This window comes from Ptiloglossa arizonensis, chromosome 3 (genome assembly GCF_051014685.1).
Source record: "Ptiloglossa arizonensis isolate GNS036 chromosome 3, iyPtiAriz1_principal, whole genome shotgun sequence".
Lineage (NCBI taxonomy): Eukaryota > Metazoa > Arthropoda > Insecta > Hymenoptera > Colletidae > Ptiloglossa > Ptiloglossa arizonensis.
The window spans coordinates 1,353,141-1,378,137 of record NC_135050.1 but is presented as its reverse complement, the minus strand read 5'-3'; the positions used below and the strand labels follow the sequence as shown (position 1 = coordinate 1,378,137).

At 40.4% G+C, this 24,997-nt stretch overlaps 1 protein-coding gene across 6 annotated transcripts in view; it reads left to right on the top strand.

The window, feature by feature from the left end:
• Window positions 1-24,997, top strand: part of Serca (ATPase sarcoplasmic/endoplasmic reticulum Ca2+ transporting SERCA) — an 82,649-nt gene that overhangs the window by 53,088 nt on the left and 4,564 nt on the right. For 5 of the 6 annotated variants that reach the window (XR_012991365.1, XR_012991368.1, XR_012991366.1 and 2 more), the window contains exons 4-13: window positions 9,558-9,640; window positions 11,219-11,605; window positions 12,914-13,401; window positions 13,495-14,500; window positions 14,587-14,807; window positions 14,891-15,026; window positions 15,100-15,252; window positions 15,406-15,539; window positions 15,619-15,736; window positions 15,813-23,615. Coding sequence is in view for 1 of the 6 variants with exons in the window: in XM_076306452.1 (XP_076162567.1) it covers window positions 9,558-9,640; window positions 11,219-11,605; window positions 12,914-13,401; window positions 13,495-14,500; window positions 14,587-14,807; window positions 14,891-15,026; window positions 15,100-15,252; window positions 15,406-15,539; window positions 15,619-15,736; window positions 15,813-15,930 (2,844 nt within the window). In the remaining 5 variants the exon portion in view is untranslated. The remainder of the gene's footprint in view (window positions 1-9,557; window positions 9,641-11,218; window positions 11,606-12,913; window positions 13,402-13,494; window positions 14,501-14,586; window positions 14,808-14,890; window positions 15,027-15,099; window positions 15,253-15,405; window positions 15,540-15,618; window positions 15,737-15,812; window positions 23,616-24,997) is intronic. The other variant, XM_076306452.1, reaches the window with a different exon arrangement.

Genomic DNA, 24,997 nt, shown 5'->3' with positions numbered 1-24,997 from the left:
TTGTATCTTCGTGAGAGTATTCAATGGATTGGCAAGATTCTCCCGATGAAAATGAAACTAATCGTGTATTTTTCCTTGTAATCGCTAAAAAAAAAAATTTTTTCAAAATTGAATACAATTATAAATAGTCCAAATCGTGTCGTGTTTGGACTTCATTTTCACGGGACAATCTCGCCAATCCATTGATAATATTCTCATAAAAGTACAATGAGAAGTGCAAAATATTTCTAGTTTGCATTAGCAGCTATTGCATTCTAAATGTATTCTAAATTCAATTCGTTTTCTAAATTCATAGCTATTACGCTTTAACGAAGGACGACTACATAATTTTATCAATATTATTTCATAATGTTCACTTACTCACGAACAGTTATATTACGTTGTCTACGGTAAATAGAACCACTATTATCAAAGAGTACCAAATTTAAACTTGGCTTTTGTTATATAGATGATTCTTGATTTTCAATATATGCATCGAAAACAGTAATAGGCAAATCGTAACCCACATGTTAATAAAAAAATTTACAAACGAGCAACTGTTTGATGCGCGAAAGTTTTCTTGTTCTTTCAATCGCGAATAACTAAAACAACGAAAAACGTCTAATCGCAAGCGGAAAAAATGGCACGTTCCTATCTGTCCTAAAGCTACGTGTCCACTTGAGAGTGAAATTGTCACGAATCGTCCTCGAAAGTATTTCCCGCCAGTAGAAACTGCGTTTGAGAACGATTGTCAGATTCACGAACGCAGTTTTCACCGGTGAGAAACACTCGAGAGCAATTGGCGCCAGTTTTACTTTTCGATTGTTTTCGATCGAAAGGCTACGTTCGAGTTTGTCGGACTCTCGAACACAGTTTCCATCGTTGAGGAACACTCACGTGACCAACCAGCGACACTTTTACTTTTCGATTGTTTTCAATTGGAGCACTGCGTTCGAGAGTGTTTGTTAGATTCTCGAACGCAGTTTTCACCGATGAGGAACACTTTTAGATTCGAGTGGACACGTAGCTTTACAGCCAATGTCGACGTGCGATTTTTTTCCCGTTTGCGATTGTATCTTTGCGTTCATCTTGGTTCGTACGAATACGACTATGGTGCGAACCATCGGAAATGAAAAATGTTGATAATTAAAGAAATGACGACACTTTGAAGTTTAAATATCGTTTCTTTCGTTTCTTCGAGTTTATACAATACGTTAAGAAAATATAAAAGAACAAACCTTTTTTGAAAATCGTAGTTCATTAACTCTTTGAGGCACAGTGGGTTAATATCCTGATACGCATGATGGGATATTTTTTGACTCGTCACGAAGAATTAAAATCCATGCAAATTGCACGCTGAGACTGTTAATATTCCCTCTTATAATTAAATGTCCAATTAATCTATTTCTTAGTTTTAGTTATTTTGTATCGTTTCGCACGTTTAGCAACTGTGCCTCGAAGAGTTAAGAGGGTATTCTTGTTTAGAATTAAAACAAATTGATGATTTTTGATCGCTTTCTCTTAAAGTATACGTCATCCAAAATACGTCTCCAACAGGATTTGTTTGGATTCCTAATATTTACCAAATTACGGCCGTTCAAAGAGCACAATTAGTGGTTGTAACAGACTGATAAATAAAATTTTAAACGCGTTTTTCTTAATACTTCGTTTCTCGAACCGGTGTGCAGGATATCTCAAGTTATACTTCACCGATTAACTTCAAATTTGCATTATAGTCCATCCAAAGAGACGAGATACCAATGTTTACATTAATAACTGCGCGATCGGTTAAATGATCTGCAGCTATTGGTCTATTTTCTTCAGCTCCAGAAACCTAATTACTTAGATCAAACCTAATTGCTGGTCCAATGTCGATAACTAAATTATTACCGCCATAGGTGACTATAGGATACTCGAGTGTATAACAATGGGTGACTATAATCACCGTTAATGTCGAAAGTATCTATACAGAGTTCAACGTCACATTTTTCACAGCGATATCTCGAATTTTATGCCTACCATTCAATGTCTCCACGAATTTGACTATTTCCCCCACGGTGTAATTTTTCGAACAAAATCTCCTTCCGTTAAACGAGGTATTACATCAACGTAAATTGCTATCCCTTGCCTGGTACTTATATCACAAAACTCGATGAACTTCTTCCATCAGCATGACCCTAAATTTCAATCAACTTGTAGATATTTTTCTTCAAAAAAAAAAAAACCAAAATAGCCATTCGGTAGATATCTCGCTCCATTGTTAACTTCCAAGTTTGTACTTTTAAATAAAAAAAAGACTGTCAAGATTACTCAAACCGTTCGAGTTTAATTGGAAAAGTAAATCGACCGATGACGATTGGGACACCACTTTGTGATATCGAAATTCCTTTCCTTCGAAGATTTTTAATTTTATAATTAACTACGCGGTGTACGTACGTACCATCTCTTCCTCGTACGCGTCACTTTGACGCAAGAAATGCCCGTAAAGCTAGTGTTAATATCGAGCACTTAGGCCGGAAACGTGGTACGTTAAGTCGACAACTGACGTCGCGGGGGAGGAGAAGCCACTTGCAGATGCCGTCGATGATGGAAGGCGTCGCTATCGAAGCAGGCCAGCCTTCGAGCGCAGACCAGCCTCATTGCATTACCGTTTCACGTGCCCGCGAACGCCTCGCAACGGGAGCAACAGAGACAGAGACACGCGGCCTGTAAACGTGTCAGCCAGGTCTGTTGCACGATCCTCGCGTCGCGCGCCACTCGATTTGCGAGTAATTGCGTCTGCATTACGCCCGATGCACTCGAACCATAAGGCGCCGCATCGCCTTTAGGTCCGACCTTCGATGCACGATCGACCCACACGCGCGCGCGCGCGGGTTGCTCTTGTTTTCGAGCCCTGGGTGCGATAAACGCATTGTCAAGGACGTCTACCAAAGTTCAGACCACCCTGAACGATGTCTCCGAACGTGTTGCGCACTGTTATTGTTCACCGGGTGAAGTCGAGTCTCGAGTACACGCGATCGAACACGTTACTTTTCTATGTGTTTTTCTTTGTTTTCTTCTTCTTCTTCTTCTTTTCTTTTCTTTTCTTTTCTTTTCTTTTCTTTTCTTTTCCTTCGCGATTTATCGAAACGAGTGGTATTTTTAGCCACCGAACGAACGCGCTCTGATGTAACGACGAGAATAACATTTATATCCTGTTCTTGTTTATTTCGCGACTTATCGATGCACGTTGCGCCAGTCACGTAGAAAGAAAACGATACGTACGTAATTCGTGTATTTTTACGAGTGTACGGTAGAAGCTCGAGCGTCGCGATTGGACGCCCAAATGGAGGGGGGAGGGGATAGCTCTTCCGATGGCCTTCGGAGGACAGTTTTCTCTTCGATTACAGCATCCATGGAACCGAGAGTGGGGAATACCAATACTCGATCGATCTTTCGAAAGATCGACTTCTTCAACGCGGAATCGAATCGATTTGAAAAGTACACGGATAATTTTCTCTCTTCAAAGACTTTCTCTTTTCATCGTACGTACGAATAAAATAGGTTGTGTCGATCTTGAATCGATTTTTTAAAGATCGATTTCTTTACACTAGTAGATTAATCGATTTTTCTATGGATTTTTTCATAGTCGATCTTCTAAGAAAATTTGTTTCTAGAAAATCAATCTACCAACTTTCGATCCGTATCGATTCGAAAAATCGATCTTTTTTTTCAGTAAAAATCGGTGTCCCGATTGGAGGAGAGTATTGGATCGATCGAAGATACGAACGAGCCGTTTTTAAAGAAATGTTAGGGAAATAGAGTTATAGGAAATAAATCGACAAATTGCTTTCACAGTGTCGTTCGTCGTTAGAAAGTTAAAAAACAGTAAAAATTTACTGTTTTCCGCTTTGACGTGTATACAGAGACGCGGACTACGGTATCACGAGCGAACCAGTTGCAATTAAAGAGAATCGCACGCGAATCCGGTCACGAAACTATTATTCGTATTCATGGCCAGGCATTTTTCTTCCCCGATGTATAAAAAAGTTTTTCAGTCCGGTCGGTGAACATTGAAACGCGACTAGTGAATGTTTAAAGCGTTCCTCGCGATTCACCGTGAAAACCGTCTCGGTTTTTTCGAGCGTAATTATTGTCTTTTGTCTCGAATGTTGAACCGATTCTCTCCAGAATCGCTCGAGTTTATATCGACCGTGCGTAAAATCAAATAAGCGAGTTAAAGTGGTGGCTGGTTAAAAAATACAACAGAAACGGCACCAAGGTCTCCGAAGAATGAATTCTTTAACTCGATTCAAGTTGCCGAGCCGAGATTCCTCGCGTAACCATAATTTCGAGCAACGATTAACTTCCAACTAAAGACGAATCGAGAACTCGAAACTGTCGTTTTCCATTCGTTTTGCTATTCTCTTGAACCGAGCCAAGATTCAACGATTGGTACCACGCGTTTATTATAAAATTAAACTCGATCCTAAACGAATTAACTTTCCACGCGGAGCTTTCGATTGCAACGTCGTTTCAATCTTGGCTTGGGAAATCGAGTCACGTGGGTTTGGAAATTCGAAGAAATTTGAAGGAAACTTTTCTTTTTCATTTTACTACATGCAATCGCGAGCTTCCGTTGTAGCTGATTTAAAATACCTTCTTGGAGCGGAGGCAGGCCATCAAGGTCACATTAAGGAGATTTCTTCGGTAATGTAACAACCACGTTCGTAATATCGCGTGTACGTAGCCATAGTCCTCGAAGTTGATCATTATACCGTACGAACGTCATTGATCGACTAACAATATCCATATTACGTGGACAAATACGATAATAGAGCCGATGCTTGCACAAAAGCATTCGAAGGGACTTATCGATGTTTAACATCGCGAGTATCGTAACAAACTCTTTCAATTTGTTTTACGATACATCGATGGAAGCTCCAATTTGTTGATTTTGACATTACGAAACACTTGGAAGCATTCAATACGGTATAAATTTTCGCATTTATCAGGTTTATTCGAATAGATTTTATCGAAGATACTAAGAACATCGATCTTCGTCCGCATTTTTGTTTATTTCTTCTCCTCGCGGTTTGTTTAAATTATAAGAGTTGAAAAGCAACCGGGTAAAAATCGGTTCCATCGGAAATTCGAACAAGATACACACCTTGTGTGGGATAAATTGATGTATTTAAAATAAGAACGAATAATCGAGGGTATAATTCGTTTCGGGGGGAAAACTTATCAATTACAATGTTGTATATCATGGAATCGCTTAATTTTGTGCGTAAACTCGTCAACTATAGTTTTATATATCGTAGAATCACCTGGTTTTGTGTATACATTTATCAATTACAATTTTATACACCATGGAATCACCTGGTTTTGCATACAAACTCGTCGACTACCAGTTCTCTATACCATAGAATCGCCTGGTTTTTTGTGTAAATTTATCAATTAAAATTTTACGTACATTGACTATAGGATTTTGTGCGTAAACTCGTCAACTACAGTTTTATATATCAGTTCGAATCACCTGGTTTTTTGTATACATTTATCAACTACAATTTTATACACCATAGAATCACCTAGTTTTGTATACAAATTCATCGACTACCAGTTCTCTATACCATAGAATCACCTGGTTTTTTCAACTAAAATTTTACGTACAGTGACCATAGGATTTACCGTACCGTAAACGTCACGATTGACAAACGTTGCGACACACTTGGTAAAAGTGAAATTAGCTTGCAAATCACGAAGCTCGCGGTTCGGTAATTGAGATCGGAAATCGAGACTAGGGATAATTAGTCGCGCAATTCCATCGTGGAAGTTTGATGGCCAAATGCGAGCCAGAAACATCGAGGGGGAAACGTGTCCTTATAATTGGCCAGCAATCGGATTTTCACTCGTCTCTGGTCGCCATCGTAGATTACAATTAATGAAATCGTCGACCGTAGAGCACGTTGGAACGACGTGACGTCAATCGCGTGGTGGCAAAAGGCACTTGCCATCAAGGACGCCCATCGCCTGCCCCCGATTACTCTCGGTTCCGCCATTTTTTTTTCGCACGTGTACATACCAGTCAACACACGCCTAGATCGCCGATGAAATTCGAATTCCAACGTCGAAAGGCTGTCGTTTCTTCTCTCGTGATTAGCTCACTACCATTTGGACGAACGATGGACGTCTAACTCTATTTCGGAGATTTTTTTAACCATTTTTTATCGTTCGCGTTAATTATCCGCGATATATTTCTCCAGTCGCGAAAAACATCGCATTGGTTGTTGCTTCGTAGAAGAAAGATCTTCCGTTTTTAATTCTACTTGGAGGAGAAAAGTGACGCTTTCCACGAAGGACGTAGACTCACTCTCGTGTCCGCCATTTTTTTTTCACGCGTGTCGACAGGCTGCAGTTTCTTCCCTCGTGATTAGCGTACCTTAAATTTGGACCAGTAGTAAAATTGAACGTTTAATCGTGTTTCAGAAATACCATCGAACTGCAATTTTATCGTTACAATCGAAAAGGTATTCCGATAAGCTGGTTAGAAAACATCGAGTTCCTGATTTTTTGCCAAAGAAACCGTAAGACTTTTCGGTGCGTGCTTTTTGTACTGGTAGTTATCCATGTTTGCGCTAGATTTACGATTTTTTTATACGCGAAAATAATAAATATTGCACGAGTTGTGTATCACTTGAGTGAAGCGTGTTTTGAAAGACTGGAGCGATTAGCTGACGCGATTCCTGTCGTTCTGCTTATGCGAAACGTAAAAACTAAACAACATCTCGATCGGTGCAAAAATGACTGTAGCGTGAACTATGGGAAGAGAAAATCTCGAAAATTAAAAAAATGGGGACGTTTGAAGTTTGAATATCGTCTTTTTCGTGTCTTTTTTACTTTTAGCGTGCTGCAAAAGAAAATTAAATTGATATATATATATATCAAACGCCAAAACTTATGATTCTTACGATAAAGGATATCTGCTGAAGATTCCCTCCAAATTTGAAGTAAATCGGGCAACTGGAACTTACGATATACTGTCAGCCAGTTTAAAAAATGAGAATTAGAAAACAAAATGTGTTTAAAGTCTTGAACCAGAGAAAATTCTTTTATATGAATATTTTCATAGCCATATACTTTGAAAAAATATAAAAAAACAACAATCGATTTTTGAAGCCGGATATATCCCCTTAATTGTCGAAAATACATTCTTTATGATCAATATACCGATTAATTTAATAAAATCTTTCGTATTCAATCCCATATCAAAGGAAAAAATCCACTTTGTAGAAAATAAATTCTTTATGATCAATATACCGATTAATTTAATAAAATCTTTCGTATTCAATCCCATATCAAAGGAAAAAATCCACTTTGTAGGAAATAAATTCTTTATGATCAGCGTACCGATTATTTTGATAGAATCTTTCGTTTCTATATCGAGGAGAAAAATAGCGGTCGTCACGAAGAACATAAAGATTTGGCACCGTCATATTTTCTCCTACGTATAGGGTATCAATTGATAAACATCTCCATTATCGACAAAATCGAAGTTGCAAGAGTCAACAGGTTACGCTTGTCTCGCGTTCGATGCCTCTCTTATGGATAACCTTTGGATGTCCACCAGTAATTTCGTTTCTGGTAGAAATTCTCAGCATTTATTTTCGGAAATTCTTTTTGTCGTGCATCGTGTCACTTTATACAAACAATGACCGAGAATAAACCTCGATACCTATTTACTAGGTTGTTCAATAAGTTTAGTCGTTCGATAAAATTTATTGAGCAACCTAGTACTATACCATATTTTATCGAATGACAAAACTTATTGAACAACCTATTATAATTACAAGCGTCTTCTGAAAATTAAGAGTCGGAATAAAAGATCTTTCCACAGGATGAGTTAACTTTGACTGACTGTTTTTAAAAATTTATACCTTTTGTAGGGTTTAATTAATATTTTTTGCAGATTATAAAGAATTTTATGAAAATTTTACATCAGTCACCTAAGTTGACCCTAGTGGAAATATCTTCGACTCCAAATTTTCAGAAGACGTTTACACTTGTATGTAAACATCGAGATCTACATTCGACCATTGTCAGCGCCGCCATCTTTCTTTTCCAGGAGCGTAAATTAGAGATTGTCACGCGCCTCGAGAACCAAATTCCAAAATCAACAAATTACAATTTCTCTCGCTCTCACGATCCATATAAATTATCCAATTTAGATCCAATTCTCCATTCGGATATCGCATAACTTTATACGTTTCCGTTTGACTCCATTTTGGAGATTTGCAACTGCGATTCGTCTTTTGCAGTGTAATCGACGATCGTATAATCAATTACGCGGTTCACTTCATTTCCTCCGTATCTCTTGCCATGATCTGCTGTACCTAGCGGTAAATTACAGAGAAAAGTCAGGTTATGTCTTTGTTACGGGTATCGGTAGCTGATACGACGCTCGAGTGTCTTGTTATGAATGTCGGACAATTCGTCAAACATCGATAACGTTCTAACATAACAACGAATCGAATATTTTTCCCCGAACAGTACCCACGTAAATACATGCAGAAAACAAACATTAACTTTTTGGGCTGGAGAGGAGGAGACTCTCGGTCATCGTCTAATTTTGGGAAAAATTCCTGGCTTGGAATTAGAATATTATACTCTTCCAAGATCTAAACATATGTACAGTGTTTCGAAAAAGTATTCGTACGCTATATTATATGAAAATTCTTCTCACCTGTAAGACTGATTTTAATGAAAATTCGTACATATATAGAGCATAATAATACATATATCGAGAAATTTGTTTGCCCACAGAAAATTTCTTTGAGAAGGTGAAATCAAGTCTCGAAGGTTTTAACGTTTCTTCTTTTTTTTTAATACAACTTTTCTTGAGGCTATTTTGCAACAGAATGATAGAGCACTGAGAGCTGAATATTTTTTCGTATGAAAAGTTTTACTCTATTTCGTACTATTACGAAATTGTAACTTCGAAACTTTCTTTTTAACTTCGTAATCGTGCGAGATACAACGAAAATTTTCTTACAAAAAAATTTTCAATTTTTAGCGCTGTACTGTGAAAAAAGAAATCGCCAAGAAATTGTATTAAAAAAATTAAGATACGTTGAATTTTCAGTTCTTGATTTTAACCTCTCGAGGACATTCTTTGTCGACGAAAAAAATTGCATCGTATACAACCCAGTATACTTTACATGCAAACAAATGTTTATTAAAGTCGGACCTGTAGATTAGGGGAATTTTCTTATAACATAGCGTATGTGAAGTATTGGAATAAAAATGTTCTATTTCGGATCAATTTACGAAAAAAAGCTACCGCGAGGGTGAAAAATATTAATATTCTCCTTTCGTCGCTACTAAGAGCTCTCTATATTGTATAAATCATTTCTCGTTGCATTGTTTATTGATACGTTCTCGAAATAAGTCGACGGTGTCGACGTATCGTTTGCGTGCACAAATTCTCTCACGGGAATAATAAAAATTAAGTTCACCGTGGCGATCGTCTTTGCGCGTATACAAATATTTTTTTCTTTCCAAAAAGAAAGTTACTAATTTCGTGTCTGTTTTGATTTCAGGAAAATCCATATGGCAACTCGTCTTGGAACAATTCGACGACCTTCTAGTTAAAATTCTTCTATTAGCTGCTATTATTTCTTTTGTACGTATACACCGTTCAACGAATGGCCGAATGTTTGCATTGGCGGTCCACGGGACGTTTCGAGCGCGAGGAATTTCGCAAAGCTTCGCGTAATTGGAAGATCGTGGTTCTCCAATTTATTATTGTCAGCCGTTGGCGCCGGTGGTCGATAAATTACAGAAGCACGCGCGAGAACGATCAATCGACGATCCTTGCCGCGCGCGAGAAACAAGGATTCGATCGATTCAAAAAATTCGACGATCCCTCGTCGTCGTCGCGCGCGTACGGTGACGAAAGTTTCGCGTCGCGTTCAAATCTCGTCGAGCGTTCAATTAACCAACAACGCACTATTTGTGTTTTATCGCGAGTAACAAATGTTCGAATAGTGCGCGACGAATCGCTCTTGGTATTTTTAGACGTGACGTGAAAGACGTTAATTAATAATATCGAAGCGCCGCATTATTCCTCCAAGAGCTACTAAGTAATTATTAGTTGGTCAAAGTCATACTATGTTTACAAGGGTTCAAGGCTCATTCGGTATAAATACATCTTAGTTTCAAAGGTGAAAAAATAGCGCATCGATTTCTCGTCGCTATGAAAGTCTCGTTACTTTTACGCACGTGTGGAAAATTCGTAATGGAAGTTATTCAGAATATTTTGCAACGCGACATGAACGATCCAAGAATGCACGTTTCGTTAAAATTTCTACCATTTCGTGGAATTATCCCGAGCGATGTTTGTTTGCTCTTTTTTTTGTTGTTTTTATTCGTTTCTTTATTAACACGTTGATGAGTCCCTGGCACGTAAAATCGGAATAAATTGTCGAAGTAACTGTATATTTTAAATTCCGAAAGCGTATATTAACGATCTATTAAAAGATACGAGGGAACCGTTGAAGAATTTCGAACGACCAATAAATGAATTCGAGTTGTGGCACGATCCACTGATTGGATTTGTATAAACTCGTAAGAAAAACTAACCAAGATGACTCGTTCTTTTGCACTTTCGTTGCTTCGTATTCGTTCGCAACGATACAGATGCAAATTGTAGAAACTTTTCAACGATTGGAACAATGCGAACGCGTCTCGAGCTAATTACTTTAGATCAAATGAACCTGAACAGAACCGCGAGGATAAATCGTAATATTTGACGATAAAATGTAAAAAAACTTATCTTATCGCGAGTACTACCATTTAGATAATTTTTTGCAACACCTTAATTCAATGGCACACTCTGTTCCGTAATCTTCTTCCTTGTCTGTTCGAATTGAAAGAAGAGTAGCTTGAAAAAATAAACAGAATTTCATCGTGGATTAAATATCTATAAATAAACGAGAAACGTTTCGCTATTCAATGGTGAAACCGTAAGGGATACGTGCGATAAGTAAAATTACTTACGTCGTTTCTAGCAATATCATAATTAGCGGTTGCCAGTGTACGATTATACCGTATCAGCTCCGTACGCTTTATCTTTCACTTTAATTACAATGTTTAATCGCGACAGATAAGGAGGAGTCTCATTCAAAAATAGAAAAAAGAAAGAAAAAACAAAGGAAATATGTTACCCTTTGTATATTAAATTGAGGGCGTTGTTTCACAGGTATTAGCTTTATTTGAAGAGCACGAAGATGCGTTCACGGCCTTCGTCGAGCCCTTCGTTATTTTGCTCATTCTCATCGCCAACGCCGTGGTCGGTGTATGGCAAGAACGTAACGCTGAGTCTGCGATCGAAGCGTTAAAGGAATACGAGCCCGAGATGGGCAAGGTTTTACGAACGGACAAGGCCGGTGTCCAGCGAATTCGAGCCAAGGAGATCGTGCCCGGGGACATCGTCGAGGTGTCCGTCGGTGACAAGATCCCAGCTGACATCCGTCTTAGCAAGATCTTCTCTACCACTCTCAGGATCGATCAGTCTATCCTGACCGGTGAATCGGTCTCGGTTATCAAGCATACCGACCCTGTCCCTGACCCACGTGCCGTCAATCAGGTGGGTACTGTTCGAAAGGATCAACGTTGCGCGAATAGAGTACAGTTCAGACTTCATTGTGAGTTCGAGAGCTCCTCGAACAGAGGAGGCTCCAAGTGTTGGATGGAACCTTTGCCGGTAGCGGTACTTAACCTTTTCGAGCTCACGACACGATTTAGAAGATTCCTAATCTTCTTCGGTTCGTGGTACAGATTCGAGAAAGAATACCTAGCACAGTTTTTTTCTAACCATGAATAATACAGCGACGATAGATATGTGAAAAATAAGGATCGCTAGAGTTTATAATTGTCTTGAGCTCGTGGTACGAATTGGAGAAAGAATACCTAGCACAGTTTTTTTCTAACCATGAATATGAAAAATAAAGGTCGCTAGAGTTTATAATTGTCTTGAGCTCGTGGTACGAATTGGAGAAAGAAAACTGGGCACAGTTTTTTTAAACGTGAATAATTATAGATAAAAATACAAAAAATAAAGATTCGACCAATCATTAGATACCGTAATCGTCTTGAGCTCGTGATCCAGTTTGGAGAAAGAATACCTGGCACAGTTTTCTTAACTGTGAATAATTATAGCTACGATCGAAAAAACTACGAGAAATAAAGAGCCAATCGATCGTTAGAGGACGCAGCTCGAAGCTTCGCGAGATTATGGTTAAGAATCGCTGCTTTAAGGCTTCCACGAACCACATTCTTGCGGTGATTATTGTTCGAAGCTTTATCAAGGGTTTAAGGAATACATCCGTGCCGAGAAAACTCGAGAACAAGTGGACACAGATTGCATCTGAAATCCGTGAACATTGTTAGCTCTAAGGACCACAAAAGTCTCGAAGAGTCGAGCACCGATCTTGAAGAAAATAATTCAGCGTCATCAATTACAATATTAGCAAAAGGACTTTCCACTAGTCTTTCAGAAGGACTCATCTGAAAGACGAACAATATTAGCAATAGATACATCTTCGTTACCTTTAACAAGCCAATTCAATGTTTCATCACAGTTGACTCTATTCGAGTATTCCTTAGAAATAAGTTTTTCAAAATTAAAGATTAGAAAACTATTCTTTTGTATACGCCTATCTTGAAAACGCAAAATAGTGTTATAAAGAATTCAGCCATTACAATATGTGTGAGAAAGTAGAATTACGTTCCTCTAATTTTATAGTACGCACTGCTCTAACTTTAGAAAGGATCGAGAGTGTTAAAATATTGAATTGCCTTGTTAAAGACTATTAATAATATAAGCGGGAAATCTTATTCGTATTTTAAACAGTAAAGAATGTTCACACTGAAATGTATTTATTCTTTTGTTCAGGACAAGAAGAATATCCTGTTCTCTGGTACCAATGTTGCCGCTGGTAAAGCTCGTGGCGTTGTCATTGGAACCGGCTTGAACACTGCTATTGGTAAAATCCGTACCGAGATGTCCGAAACCGAGGAGATCAAGACACCTTTGCAACAGAAATTGGACGAGTTCGGCGAGCAATTGTCGAAAGTCATTTCCGTAATTTGCGTTGCCGTCTGGGCTATCAACATTGGACACTTCAACGACCCAGCCCACGGTGGATCCTGGATCAAAGGAGCCATCTACTACTTCAAGATTGCCGTTGCTCTGGCCGTAGCTGCCATCCCTGAAGGTTTACCAGCCGTGATCACGACTTGTTTGGCTCTGGGAACTCGTCGTATGGCCAAGAAGAACGCTATCGTGCGATCGTTGCCGTCCGTTGAAACTCTCGGTTGTACGTCTGTCATCTGCTCGGACAAGACCGGTACTCTGACCACCAATCAGATGTCCGTCAGTCGGTATGTCGCGTTAATTGTCATTCGTAATCGTTTACTTTTATAATAACGGTAACTTACCGAAAAGAATTCACGAAATTCACGATTGTGTTACAGAATGTTCATCTTCGACAAGATCGAGGGTAACGACAGCAGCTTCCACGAATTCGAGATCACCGGATCGACTTACGAGCCGATCGGTGACGTCTTCTTGAGGGGGCAAAAGATCAGGGGTCAGGATTACGAAACCCTCCATGAAATTGGCACGATTTGCATTATGTGCAATGACTCCGCCATTGATTTCAACGAATTCAAACAGGCATTCGAGAAGGTCGGCGAGGCGACGGAAACCGCCCTCATCGTCCTCGCGGAGAAGATCAATCCGTACGGTGTATCGAAGAGCGGATTGGACAGACGCAACGGGGCTATCGTGGTCAGGCAGGATATGGAGACAAAATGGAAGAAGGAGTTCACTTTGGAGTTCTCTCGCGATCGTAAATCCATGTCGTCTTACTGTGTGCCCCTTAAACCGAGCAAATTGGGCACCGGACCGAAGCTGTTCGTTAAAGGCGCTCCCGAAGGTGTTTTGGATAGGTGCACGCACGCCCGTGTCGGGTCTAACAAAGTTCCTCTTACTTCTACTTTGAAAAACCGTATCTTGGACTTGACTCGCCAATACGGAACTGGCAGAGACACTCTGCGTTGCCTGGCTCTTGCCACTGCTGATCATCCGATGAAACCCGATGATATGGACCTCGGTGATTCCACGAAATTCTACACTTACGAGAAGGACCTGACGTTCGTCGGTGTTGTTGGTATGCTCGACCCGCCTCGCAAGGAAGTCTACGACTCCATTGTAAGGTGTCGTGCCGCTGGTATTCGCGTTATCGTCATCACTGGAGACAATAAGGCTACTGCTGAAGCTATCTGCCGACGTATCGGTGTTTTCACCGAGGATGAGGACACCACTGGAAAGTCCTACTCTGGACGCGAATTCGACGATCTTCCTGCGTCGGAGCAGAAAGCGGCTTGCGCTAGGGCTCGTCTCTTCTCTCGCGTAGAACCGGCCCACAAATCTAAGATCGTTGAGTACTTGCAGAGCATGAACGAAATCTCGGCTATGGTAAGTTTTATTAACGAATATTGTCTAAACGTTATAGAAAATTTACCGACAAAGTATACGTAATTGTTATTTCTGTTCCACGGTAGACCGGTGACGGTGTAAATGACGCACCTGCCTTGAAGAAGGCTGAAATCGGTATTGCTATGGGATCTGGAACCGCTGTAGCGAAATCCGCCTCCGAGATGGTGTTGGCAGATGACAACTTCTCTTCCATTGTCGCTGCCGTTGAGGAAGGTCGTGCTATCTACAATAACATGAAACAATTCATTCGCTACCTTATTTCTTCCAACATTGGTGAAGTCGTAAGGTCTGTACACAGAAATTTACTCGAAATATTTTCTAAATAAAAATACTCGCGACAACTTGTTTAATTATATCTGTCAATTATAGTATATTCTTGACTGCCGCTCTTGGTCTTCCCGAAGCTTTGATCCCTGTTCAACTTTTGTGGGTCAACTTGGTCACTGACGGTCTTCCAGCTACTGCTCTTGGCTTCAATCCTCCCGATTTGGACATCATGAGCAAGGTAAATGTTGTTAATATATATAATTATATTATATACATTAGAATAATGTATAATTATGTTTATATCACTACAGCCTCCCCGTAAAGCCGATGAATCTCTCATCTCCGGCTGGCTGTTCTTCCGCTATTTGGCTATTGGCGGATACGTAGGTGCTGCAACTGTCGGATCAGCTGCATGGTGGTTCATGTACAGTCCACATGGTCCGCAAATGAGCTACTACCAACTGGTAATTATTACTTGAAATTGAAACCTACACTGTACAGTGTATAGCGTATTCGTATGAATTGTTCATAAATTTGGAATAACTAAATACATTTAGTTATCCGACTACGACGTGTGTACGTTTTGACATTATTACGGTAAACATTACAACTCGCAGACTCATCACTTGTCGTGCTTGGGCGGTGGCGACGAATTTAAGGGCATTAATTGCAAAATCTTCACGGATCCTCACCCTATGACGATGGCTCTGTCCGTACTCGTAACCATTGAAATGTTGAATGCTATGAACAGGTAACACAGTATAGACGAGCTTCTTCGCAAGTACTTGAATCAATAATTAATTTATACTTTATTTTTTGTTTCATTTCAGTTTATCTGAGAATCAATCTCTGATCACTATGCCGCCTTGGTCTAACATGTGGCTCATTGCCTCTATGGCTCTTTCTTTCACACTCCACTTTGTCATCCTTTACGTCGACGTTCTTTCGGTATAATAAACAATCGTATCTACTCTGTGCCGTTATATTCCATCGACGTAACGCTACCATTTTTTGTCTGTTTTAGACTGTATTCCAAGTTACCCCCCTAACGGCTGAGGAGTGGGTTACCGTTATGAAGTTCTCCATTCCAGTGGTACTTCTCGACGAAACCCTGAAGTTCATTGCCAGAAAGATTACAGATGGTGAGAATCCACTTTACACAGTGCATTGGATCGTTCTAATGTGGGCTGTGTTCTTTGGACTATTAAGTATTTGCCCCATATAGAACATCCGTGAAACAATATTAGTCTAACAGACGATGTTTTTCCGATGGAAAACATTTACAACTGAGTTCTCGAACTTGCAATTGCATTTAACTAAAGTTCTTCCCCGTTGCCCGGGAAGGTCGAGATAAGTTATTAACGAAGTGCGTTTAAGTGAGATTTTAACCAGTTTGACTGTTGTGCATGGTGTTAGTACAACCATACAAATTTGCCACCAAGGCCCACCATGCCCGCATCACACCAGTACCCTGACGTCGCTCTACAATCATACGGATTTCAGTGGCTTCGAGTGATAAAGAGACCCATCGTAATCAAAACAAATTGTGATTGTTGAATTATTTTCTACGAGTGCCTTTTAAACATTAACTTTCCTCTGCAAGAAACCACCCATTGATGTTCTTTCTAATCTGTTACATGGCCACCCTTTGAACACCGTATTTGCATGTCCTCCGAACACAATGCACTTTTATACGTCATTTATCTTGCATAGTTATTGTCGAATCCTTTAACTCGTTAAGCAGTCGCATTATTGTTACGTGTATGTTAAGTCTGACGATGTTTTAGCAATATTTAAAAAGGAGATTGTTTAAATTTCTTTATCTTTTTTATTTTCTATTTTTCGCCAAAGAAAGTATTGCTCGAAATTTTTTTTCAATATTCGTAGGAATTCTGTTTAACGGTCTGGATGTGTCGGAAATATTTGTACAGTACAGGAGTAATAAACGACAACAACGCTATCCCGAATAGACAAAACTTCTCGGGGTGCTTTAAAAACATAATCCATTAAACCGTATCTAGAGTAAACAGCACTTCTCTGGATACTTCGCAATTAACCGCACGCTAAACTCAATATCCTTTCGCTAGTAATACATTTTTACAACAGCCCCCGTTCAGGGCGATGATCCTTCTTATACCCCAGAATTTGGGGTCTACGTGACTTATGCCAGGCGATGGGCCTTTAAAAGGTCCCATCAGCTTACAGCCAGTTGCGACCCCACTCGCTCGTACCTTCGTTCGCCCCCATGTTCTCTCTCGCGCACACGCATACATCATTTGCTGGCATCCTACACTCCTAAATTCGATACCTGTCCTCAGGTATCGTCCTTTCACTCACGCCATCAGTTTCACTATCTTTGTCACCTTGATTCAGGTTTGTGGACCTTAGTTTCATAAGATCCACAGCCATTGATGTCTGCATCGGGTCCTTGTGTTCACCTATTCTCTCAAACACGCGTCAATTACTTAATCCCACACTATACAACCCTAACAATTTATTCTGTAATTCTAAATTCGGTCCACGCTGAGTGTGTTCAATCGCCACATCATTCACATGACACTCGCACGGAACGATCCTCTTGCGATTCGTGTACGATTTCGTCCCGATATAGCTAACATCTTGTTCCTCGCACATGACCAGTCCACTCCTCGTGTCCTATCATTGCTTCTTTAGCTCCTCCTTAGCGTACAAATCGGCCTCACACAAGGTCAAACATTCCAACATCTCATCTTCCCCTTTAAATGACACAAACTCGAAACCCAGTTCCCGGTAACAAAACTGCCACCAATATGACGAAACCATTGAATCCCCCATCTTATACATCCCCGACTCTATCTTCCACAGCTTCTACAGCCCGTGCCGACAACCACGAGGGTACTTTGCACATACTGCATCGTACAGCTCGCGTATTGCCGAACCAATTCGACAAGGTGTAGACCGCTCGTGCTATTAGGTGTATATGGTCCTCTATAACTACTCTTATGCCACATCCTAGGCACCTTCTATGTTTCAATGATATTTTTGTTTTTGGAGTTCAAGTAAAAAGTCGTACTCTAGATGCACCTTTCCCGCATCCGCATAACAGTACTCTGTCGATAGTAGGGTGTAATTTTCTAACCTCCTCTTCTACCATACAGGTGAAGAGAATAGGAGACCACGATGGTTCAGGTATGATCTTCTCCCCCTCCTCCCATTCACAGTACCTTAGTCTCGCAGCCACAAGAACACCCTGCTCCTCACGCTTCTTGTGTTTCTCCAAGACCTCTAGTCTGCTAGTCACCCTCTCGGTAATGATTGCCAATCCCTAGCTTCTCTCGTCAACCGGATTTCTGATTTCTGCCTACGAACAGCTTCGATGGTGATCGGATCTTTGGAATCGCGACCTCTCTCCTCCTCTACCTTCTTTGTCACCATTTTACTCTCCCAGCCCAGGTATCCTGCATCCTCGTGGTTATCCCTGATCCTTCCAAGTCTTAGCTTCTCCAGCATCGTCTCGTAGGGTTTTGTCTGGTTTTCGAGGGAAGCGTTGGGTGCTAACCCTCCTTCTTGGTGTTTCCCGACTCCTTCCCATCCTCGTTCCCATTCTCCTTATCAAAGACGTCCGTATCGACACCTAGCGGCCTGTCGAGTTAAAATTGCTGTAACTTGGCAACCCTTTGATCCCTGTTCCCTCTAAAGAGGCTAGTCCCCTCTGAAAACCGACTTGCAGTTCCTTCGGTACCCGCTTTTCTGTCTGCAAAAAGTTGATTGTCTCATCCTACATCAGGCTAAGCTAGGTCTGCTCCTCAAGCAGTCCACCTACTTTTCGCCAAAGAAAGTATTGCTCGATATTTTTTTTCAATATTCGTAGGAATTCTGTTAAACTTGAAGTCTGGTAGTCCTTCGACGTGTCTCACCGTCCTGGTCGAGCTGTACAGTTTGACCCTTTCAAACGCTGCCAGCAACGATGATTTGTCCTCAAATCGTTGCATGTACGTCTGATTTCGTAGCACCCGGCCAGGAACACAAAGTCCACCATCTCGTCTTCTTCAAAGCGTACGCGATTCACCAAAACTATCTTCTCGTGGAAACATTCGCCGAAATCTTCACCTCTCTTCCACATTTGTCGAGCTGGTGGTTGTACATGTTGTGCAACTCCTCCGGGAGTTCGTTCAGGGGATAATCTAACTTACTCTGGCCTTTGAATGGGACCATTCGAGAGCTTTCTCTCGCGATCGGGATCCAATTAAAATCCTGGATTCCGCGTCACACAGACGATTCTTTGTGAAACACGTATTCATTTCTCCCACTTTTCATAGTGATTTGCCGTCAAAATAACTTAACAAATCCGTAATAGCTCTGATGCTCATCCTACCGCGAATACTAGCACTTGTAGTTTCTTTCCTCGGTGCACTTAGCTCATTCTTTTGCTGCTGCATCCTGACCTCGTGACCTAGCAGGTCTATTTCGCGTCGTATCAGTTCGTCGATCGGAGTTGCGATCACCACCAATTGCTCTCGGAAGTTCCTCTGCATACTCGACAACTTCGTCATCCGCACCTGGTCTTCTCGATGTTTCCTCGGCCGCATATCCCAAACATCGATCTTTCGGATCCACAATCCCTGATCGTAAAACCAGTTCAGCCTTTGATCCTGACGAAATCAGTCCCATTTGTTTCAGTTCCTCCCTGAGACGCGATGTAGAAAGTTCCTGATACTTTTCTAATTTTCGATCCTCGCAAAATGTTCACGAACAATGCAAATATTTCTGACACAAACCACCGAAAAGTCCAGAATCAGTTACGACCCCCCGCAGAGGGTCGCTCGCCCCCATGATCTCACTCTCACATACACACATACACACACACACAATTCGTTGATATCCTACATATTTTATTATCGTAGATTACAAAAATTAGTTAAAACATCGACAGAACGGGGTCCAATAGCATGATACATTATTTTTGCCATAATTCTAATTCTGGGCACTTGATCTTAACGCACACATACACACTGCAGCTGACTATACTTTTCGGTTTACTTATAACAAAGATGGTTTGCACTCTTCTAATTGTTATTCATCCTAACTGCTTTTATCGTTGCTTATTAAAAACGGTTTTGTTCATCGATCCTTAGCATCAAGAAAGTCCGCTTCAATGACGACGTCTAAGCTGGAACTGCCTGATCCGTTGCTGAAATTTCAAGACAGAGATTGTGCATGAAGTTTTCATGGATCTCATTTTGAACCCGTATGTTATGTCTTCCTTCCCGTCGAATTAATGCATGCACAACCGTTATCGATAATACATCCTCTAAATTCACCTCCTAGAACAATCGCTATTAGCAATTAAGAAATCCTGTCGTGCTTCGTAAATCTTGATCGCCATTGTCTCATCGATGATACGATGGATATTCTAATTTCTTTTGATTGTAACGATGAACGTGTAGTGCGCGTAGACACTCGCGCGATTCGATTCAAACGTTATTCAACTTCGATCGAACACAAACAAAAGTAACTTTATTTTATTTTTTTTTTCCTTTTCAATCCGTGCGCGATCAATCGAACGAGCACCGCAGGAACATTTTGACATCCTGCACTCTCATCGCATCTACTTAATCTTTACGTGTACCTTATCTGTGTGATTTACATGTTGAACGATCGATATATCACACAATAGATTTGTATACCACTAATTTATGGGTACGGACTGCAAAGGCTCGTGCGTGTAAGATATGAAAAGGACATTGAAAATCGATCGTCTCCAGCAGTCCGTATCTCGTCGTATTAATCCTCTCCCTCCCTCTATCCCTCCTCCGGATGGTGGTCTGAACACGAGAACGCTCGATCTAGAGATACAACTTCGTTCCTATTAACAACCACGGTTGTTTCGTCGATGTCAAACGATACCAGGAGACAACGTTTAGTCTCTGTTGTTGCCACGGTCGGAAGTAAAATAGAAGGAAAAAGAAGAACGCGATCGAAGAAACGATCCTCGTCAAGAGGAACACGCGTGTTCCTCGGAATTAGAGCTTTATCGGTAGACACCTTTGATCCGTTCCTCCTGTTGACACGTCACATACATATTCCATCAATGTTGGAATAAATATATATATATATATATATATACATACACATACGTCACACACACACACATTTGTCGAGTGATTATCGAGTTCAGACACCGCCGGAAACTACACGCGCCACATGCGAAACGATAGAACATCCGGTGTCGTCACGAGTACGTGGGCCTTTCTAACGCATCTAACTGTCACTTAGTCATTTCATTCGGGGATTTTATAAATCGTGTATGGCAGTCGAGCCACTGTGACGAACGCGTAGCAGCGACTGCCACTTCTCGACCCGTGCAAACGCAACAAGACTGACGATGTGGTTCGAGGAGTGGATATCTATCCGCGCATTCACCGTTCGACGTGAATGTATAATAATTTAATTTGCGTTAGGGCGACCACGCGGCAGAGTCTCGTCCGCTCATCCGCACTACGAGATAGCGTAATATATTATTATCATCAGTTAGGGCGTGATACTTTTGTTTTCGTCTACATCTCTCGTTTTTTTTTTGTTTCTTTTTTTTCTTTCTTTCTTTCTTTCTTTCTTTTTTTCCCCCTTTTGGTATGGGCATAAGTAAACTTAATTAGACAAAGGCAAATTATGTGACGACGTATACCGTGCATGGGTGCACGGGTGCGTGGTTGGGCGTGCGCATGCGCGTGCGCACGCGCGTGAACCCGTTTGTTGTTCCTCCACTCACGCACCCCACCTGCTACCGCTTAAAAGTATCGGAAGCAGTACTAACAGTTGTGTGTTTTGTTCAAAGTAACGACAGTTTTACTTTGTAACGGTCGCGAATGAAACACGTATCGGCAGATCCGCTTCGACGACTCTAAACGTGCGATGCACAGATCGGTCGAAATGAAAGTTTCCCCCGTAAATTACGTATTAAAAATGTGACGTATCGCCACGCGCAAAGATCGCGGAGATCGTGTTGCCGATACAAAGACGATTCGATACCACCAGTCCCCCCCACCCCATACACACACACACGACGCTCAATAAATCGTTGACGAAATTTTTATTCTTTTTTGCGTTCATTCATGGTATACATAATTTGTAAGTACTTGATTAATGATTGTGTGGATTGTGTTTTGATCTGGACCGGAAATGAAGAAGTAGTGCCATCGACGAAACGAGTAACAACACTGCGCAGCGTTACGCAAACGAGAAAAGCATCCACCGCGATTCGCGTGTCAAAGGCTTTTTTTCTACTTTCTTTTTTCGCGCCGGAGTACCGCGAGAGACAAATTATTTTGGAACTATTCGAAAAGTATATTTCGACCCCTCGACGAATTATATATATAAATATATAAACAGAGCCGCGTTATCGTTACGTTTCATCGAAAACGCGTTGCGATTCGGCTACGTTGTTTCTCTATACGTGGATCAGCCTTTTGCCTAACGCTCTGTATCTAATCTAGTACGGTAAACCTACGATGATGAAACCACGGTCCCATCGTTCGTGCAAGGAAGTACCTATTTCTAATGATAATAAGATAATAATATTAATAATAATAATAATAATAATAATAATAATAACTATAATAATAATAATAATAATATTAATTAACTTATATAGAGTGCGATGACATTGAATGATTTTGATGCATATTCGCCAGACGCACTTGTGGCGAATCACGGTGTGATCCTAATCAATTAGACCCGACATTACGGTCCGACGAGCCGGACGATTCGATGTAGAGAGAGAAAACTTATATATAAACGAGAAACGTCGAACGGTCCGCAACCGTTGCAGAATTACGTTATACCTAGCTCACGCGTACAATCGATGATTGTAATTACACAGAGACACGAGTCACGTCCTACGACCACGGCGCGTTGGCTCGCCATTTAGGAGAAGTTTGTTTATTTATCGTGTTTTATTTATCTCTTAATCGTGCATTCGAATCAAGACCGGTACGACATTATAACAAGTGAAAGTATCGTAACGATTATCAACGACTAGCGACGGTCCGACGTAGTGCATTACTTGTTATAATAATAAAAAGAAAAAAAAGATCATTAATGTTACCAATGCGTGTTCGAAGTCAATGATCGGCCTAGTAATTTAAATAGATAGAGAGGGGCAAAAAAGAAAACAAAAAAAAAAGTGAAAAGTCGAGCGCGGTTTCTCGCTTGAACTCAGTGGCATCTGCCGCGTGTACGAACATCGAACACTTAATACAATGTCAACGTAATAAGTGTTTGGTTCAGTTTGTCTCCAACTACCTGTGTAACTTTCTTTCTCTGTCTCTGTCACTTTTTCACTCTTACCTCCGAGTATGTGTCTGTTCTCACCTCATCAAATCATCGGCTGTAAAAGTTATTTTACGAGAACCACGGACACTCGATCATCCGATAGAGGATGATAACTGGTCACGACCAATCGAAACGGTCGATTTTAAATCGTGGAACAGGGATTGGATCGGATTCCGCCGATAATATCGTCCACGGGGTCGACACGGGTACGTCCACGGACGTCACGTGTTGACCATCATCATCATGGCCATTCTGTGTTCCCGGAGTTGTTGTTTGAATTTTTGCATGCATTCTTGAGACAAAAAAACAAAAAAAAAAAACAAAAACAAATACCAAAACCGATGTTCGGTAACTGTCGTGTCGGCCTGGAATGACCAACACTCCTAATCGAGGAAGTTGACCCCGACACACTTTGTTTGCTAACTCCTGCCTGCTGGTGTGTGATACTATTCAGTCACGGAGCAGACCTGCGCCGTACCACGATCGAAGGAACACTCCCCGCGCATGGATGTTTCAGGTAATGTTTTCTATGGCGATTACTATACCAGCCAACATTTTTTTTAATATCATTTTACGACACACGGGACAACGGTGTTCCCGACTGTCACCGAAATTCAAGAACGAGAACGAATTCAGAATTCCACGGTTCCTTACGACGAGAAGCAACCGTTCGGTTTTTTTGCTTCGATCCGTCATACGTTGAGTTTCCGGGACATTAATGATTTCCACGATAAACGAATTTAACTCGATCGACGCATTGCGCATGATTGGCGAGATATCTCGTTTTTAACGAATCGAATCCTCAACACGAGATATTTTGTCTTTGTTTCTTTTTTTTAATTTCGTTTTTGTGTAATCATTATTATTTATTTTATCATAGTGTTTGCAGTAGAGACTAACGTTTACCTCGAATTGCTAAAAAGTATAGCAGTATTGCTCGAAGGAGGCAATTTCAAAGATTACTTCATAGATCAATGAATGCACCTTTGTGGAGAAAGTTCATTCGTCGTTTGAAATAAGCTTCTGTAACTTTAATTTGTTAATTTGTGCAGTTGTTAAATATTCTGCAATATAAAAAAAATTAACATATTATTATGAAGCGAGTGACGTAATTCGCGAAACGATGTAAAAATGAGTCTTCGTGACAAAATATTTGATTCTACGAGTATATTTCTCCTCCATGAAAATTACTATTGTGTCATGTTTGTGCAAGTAATTCTTTCTGAACTTTGTTTAAGAATTTTCTTCCATTGTTAAATACCAAAGTGATAACAGTATTTTATATGCAAGATCGAGTTTGCATAATTTTATGTGCGTTAACAAGAAAATCACTTTCGATCAAATAGACAGAATAGTAATTGGTGAAAGAATTATTGTCAAAATAATTCTTGATGATTCACAAGGGGGTCCTACGCTGAGCGATGATGGCATTTTGAAGAACAATCCGCTCTAACGGACACTTTCTACAAACAATTAAGATTTTCAAGAGAAAAATCTCCAAAATTTAATACATTTTAATTTAATGGTATATTTTTAAACAGAGATTTAATACTTGTTATGTTGACTCTAAAGCGCTTACAAGACACTTGTAAATATTTAAATATCATTACTCTCCTTAGCAATACTACAAAAGTTAGCGTGTTAAATTAAATCACACGACATTGAATTATTCGAAAAGATTTGAAATCACAAGGATTCAAAACCTAAAGTTTTTCCGCGTACGAAGCAGGTATACAGGTAAAATTTAAATTCAAATATTCTTTTGTTACAAATCGTAATCATTTTTAAAATGTCTCCGTTAGAACGAAATATCTTCAAGATCTCAGATGTAGAGACTCCTTATTGGTAAAAAAGTTCTTCCAAATTGTCGGCCATATTGGTTTGCAGCCATAAGTTGCT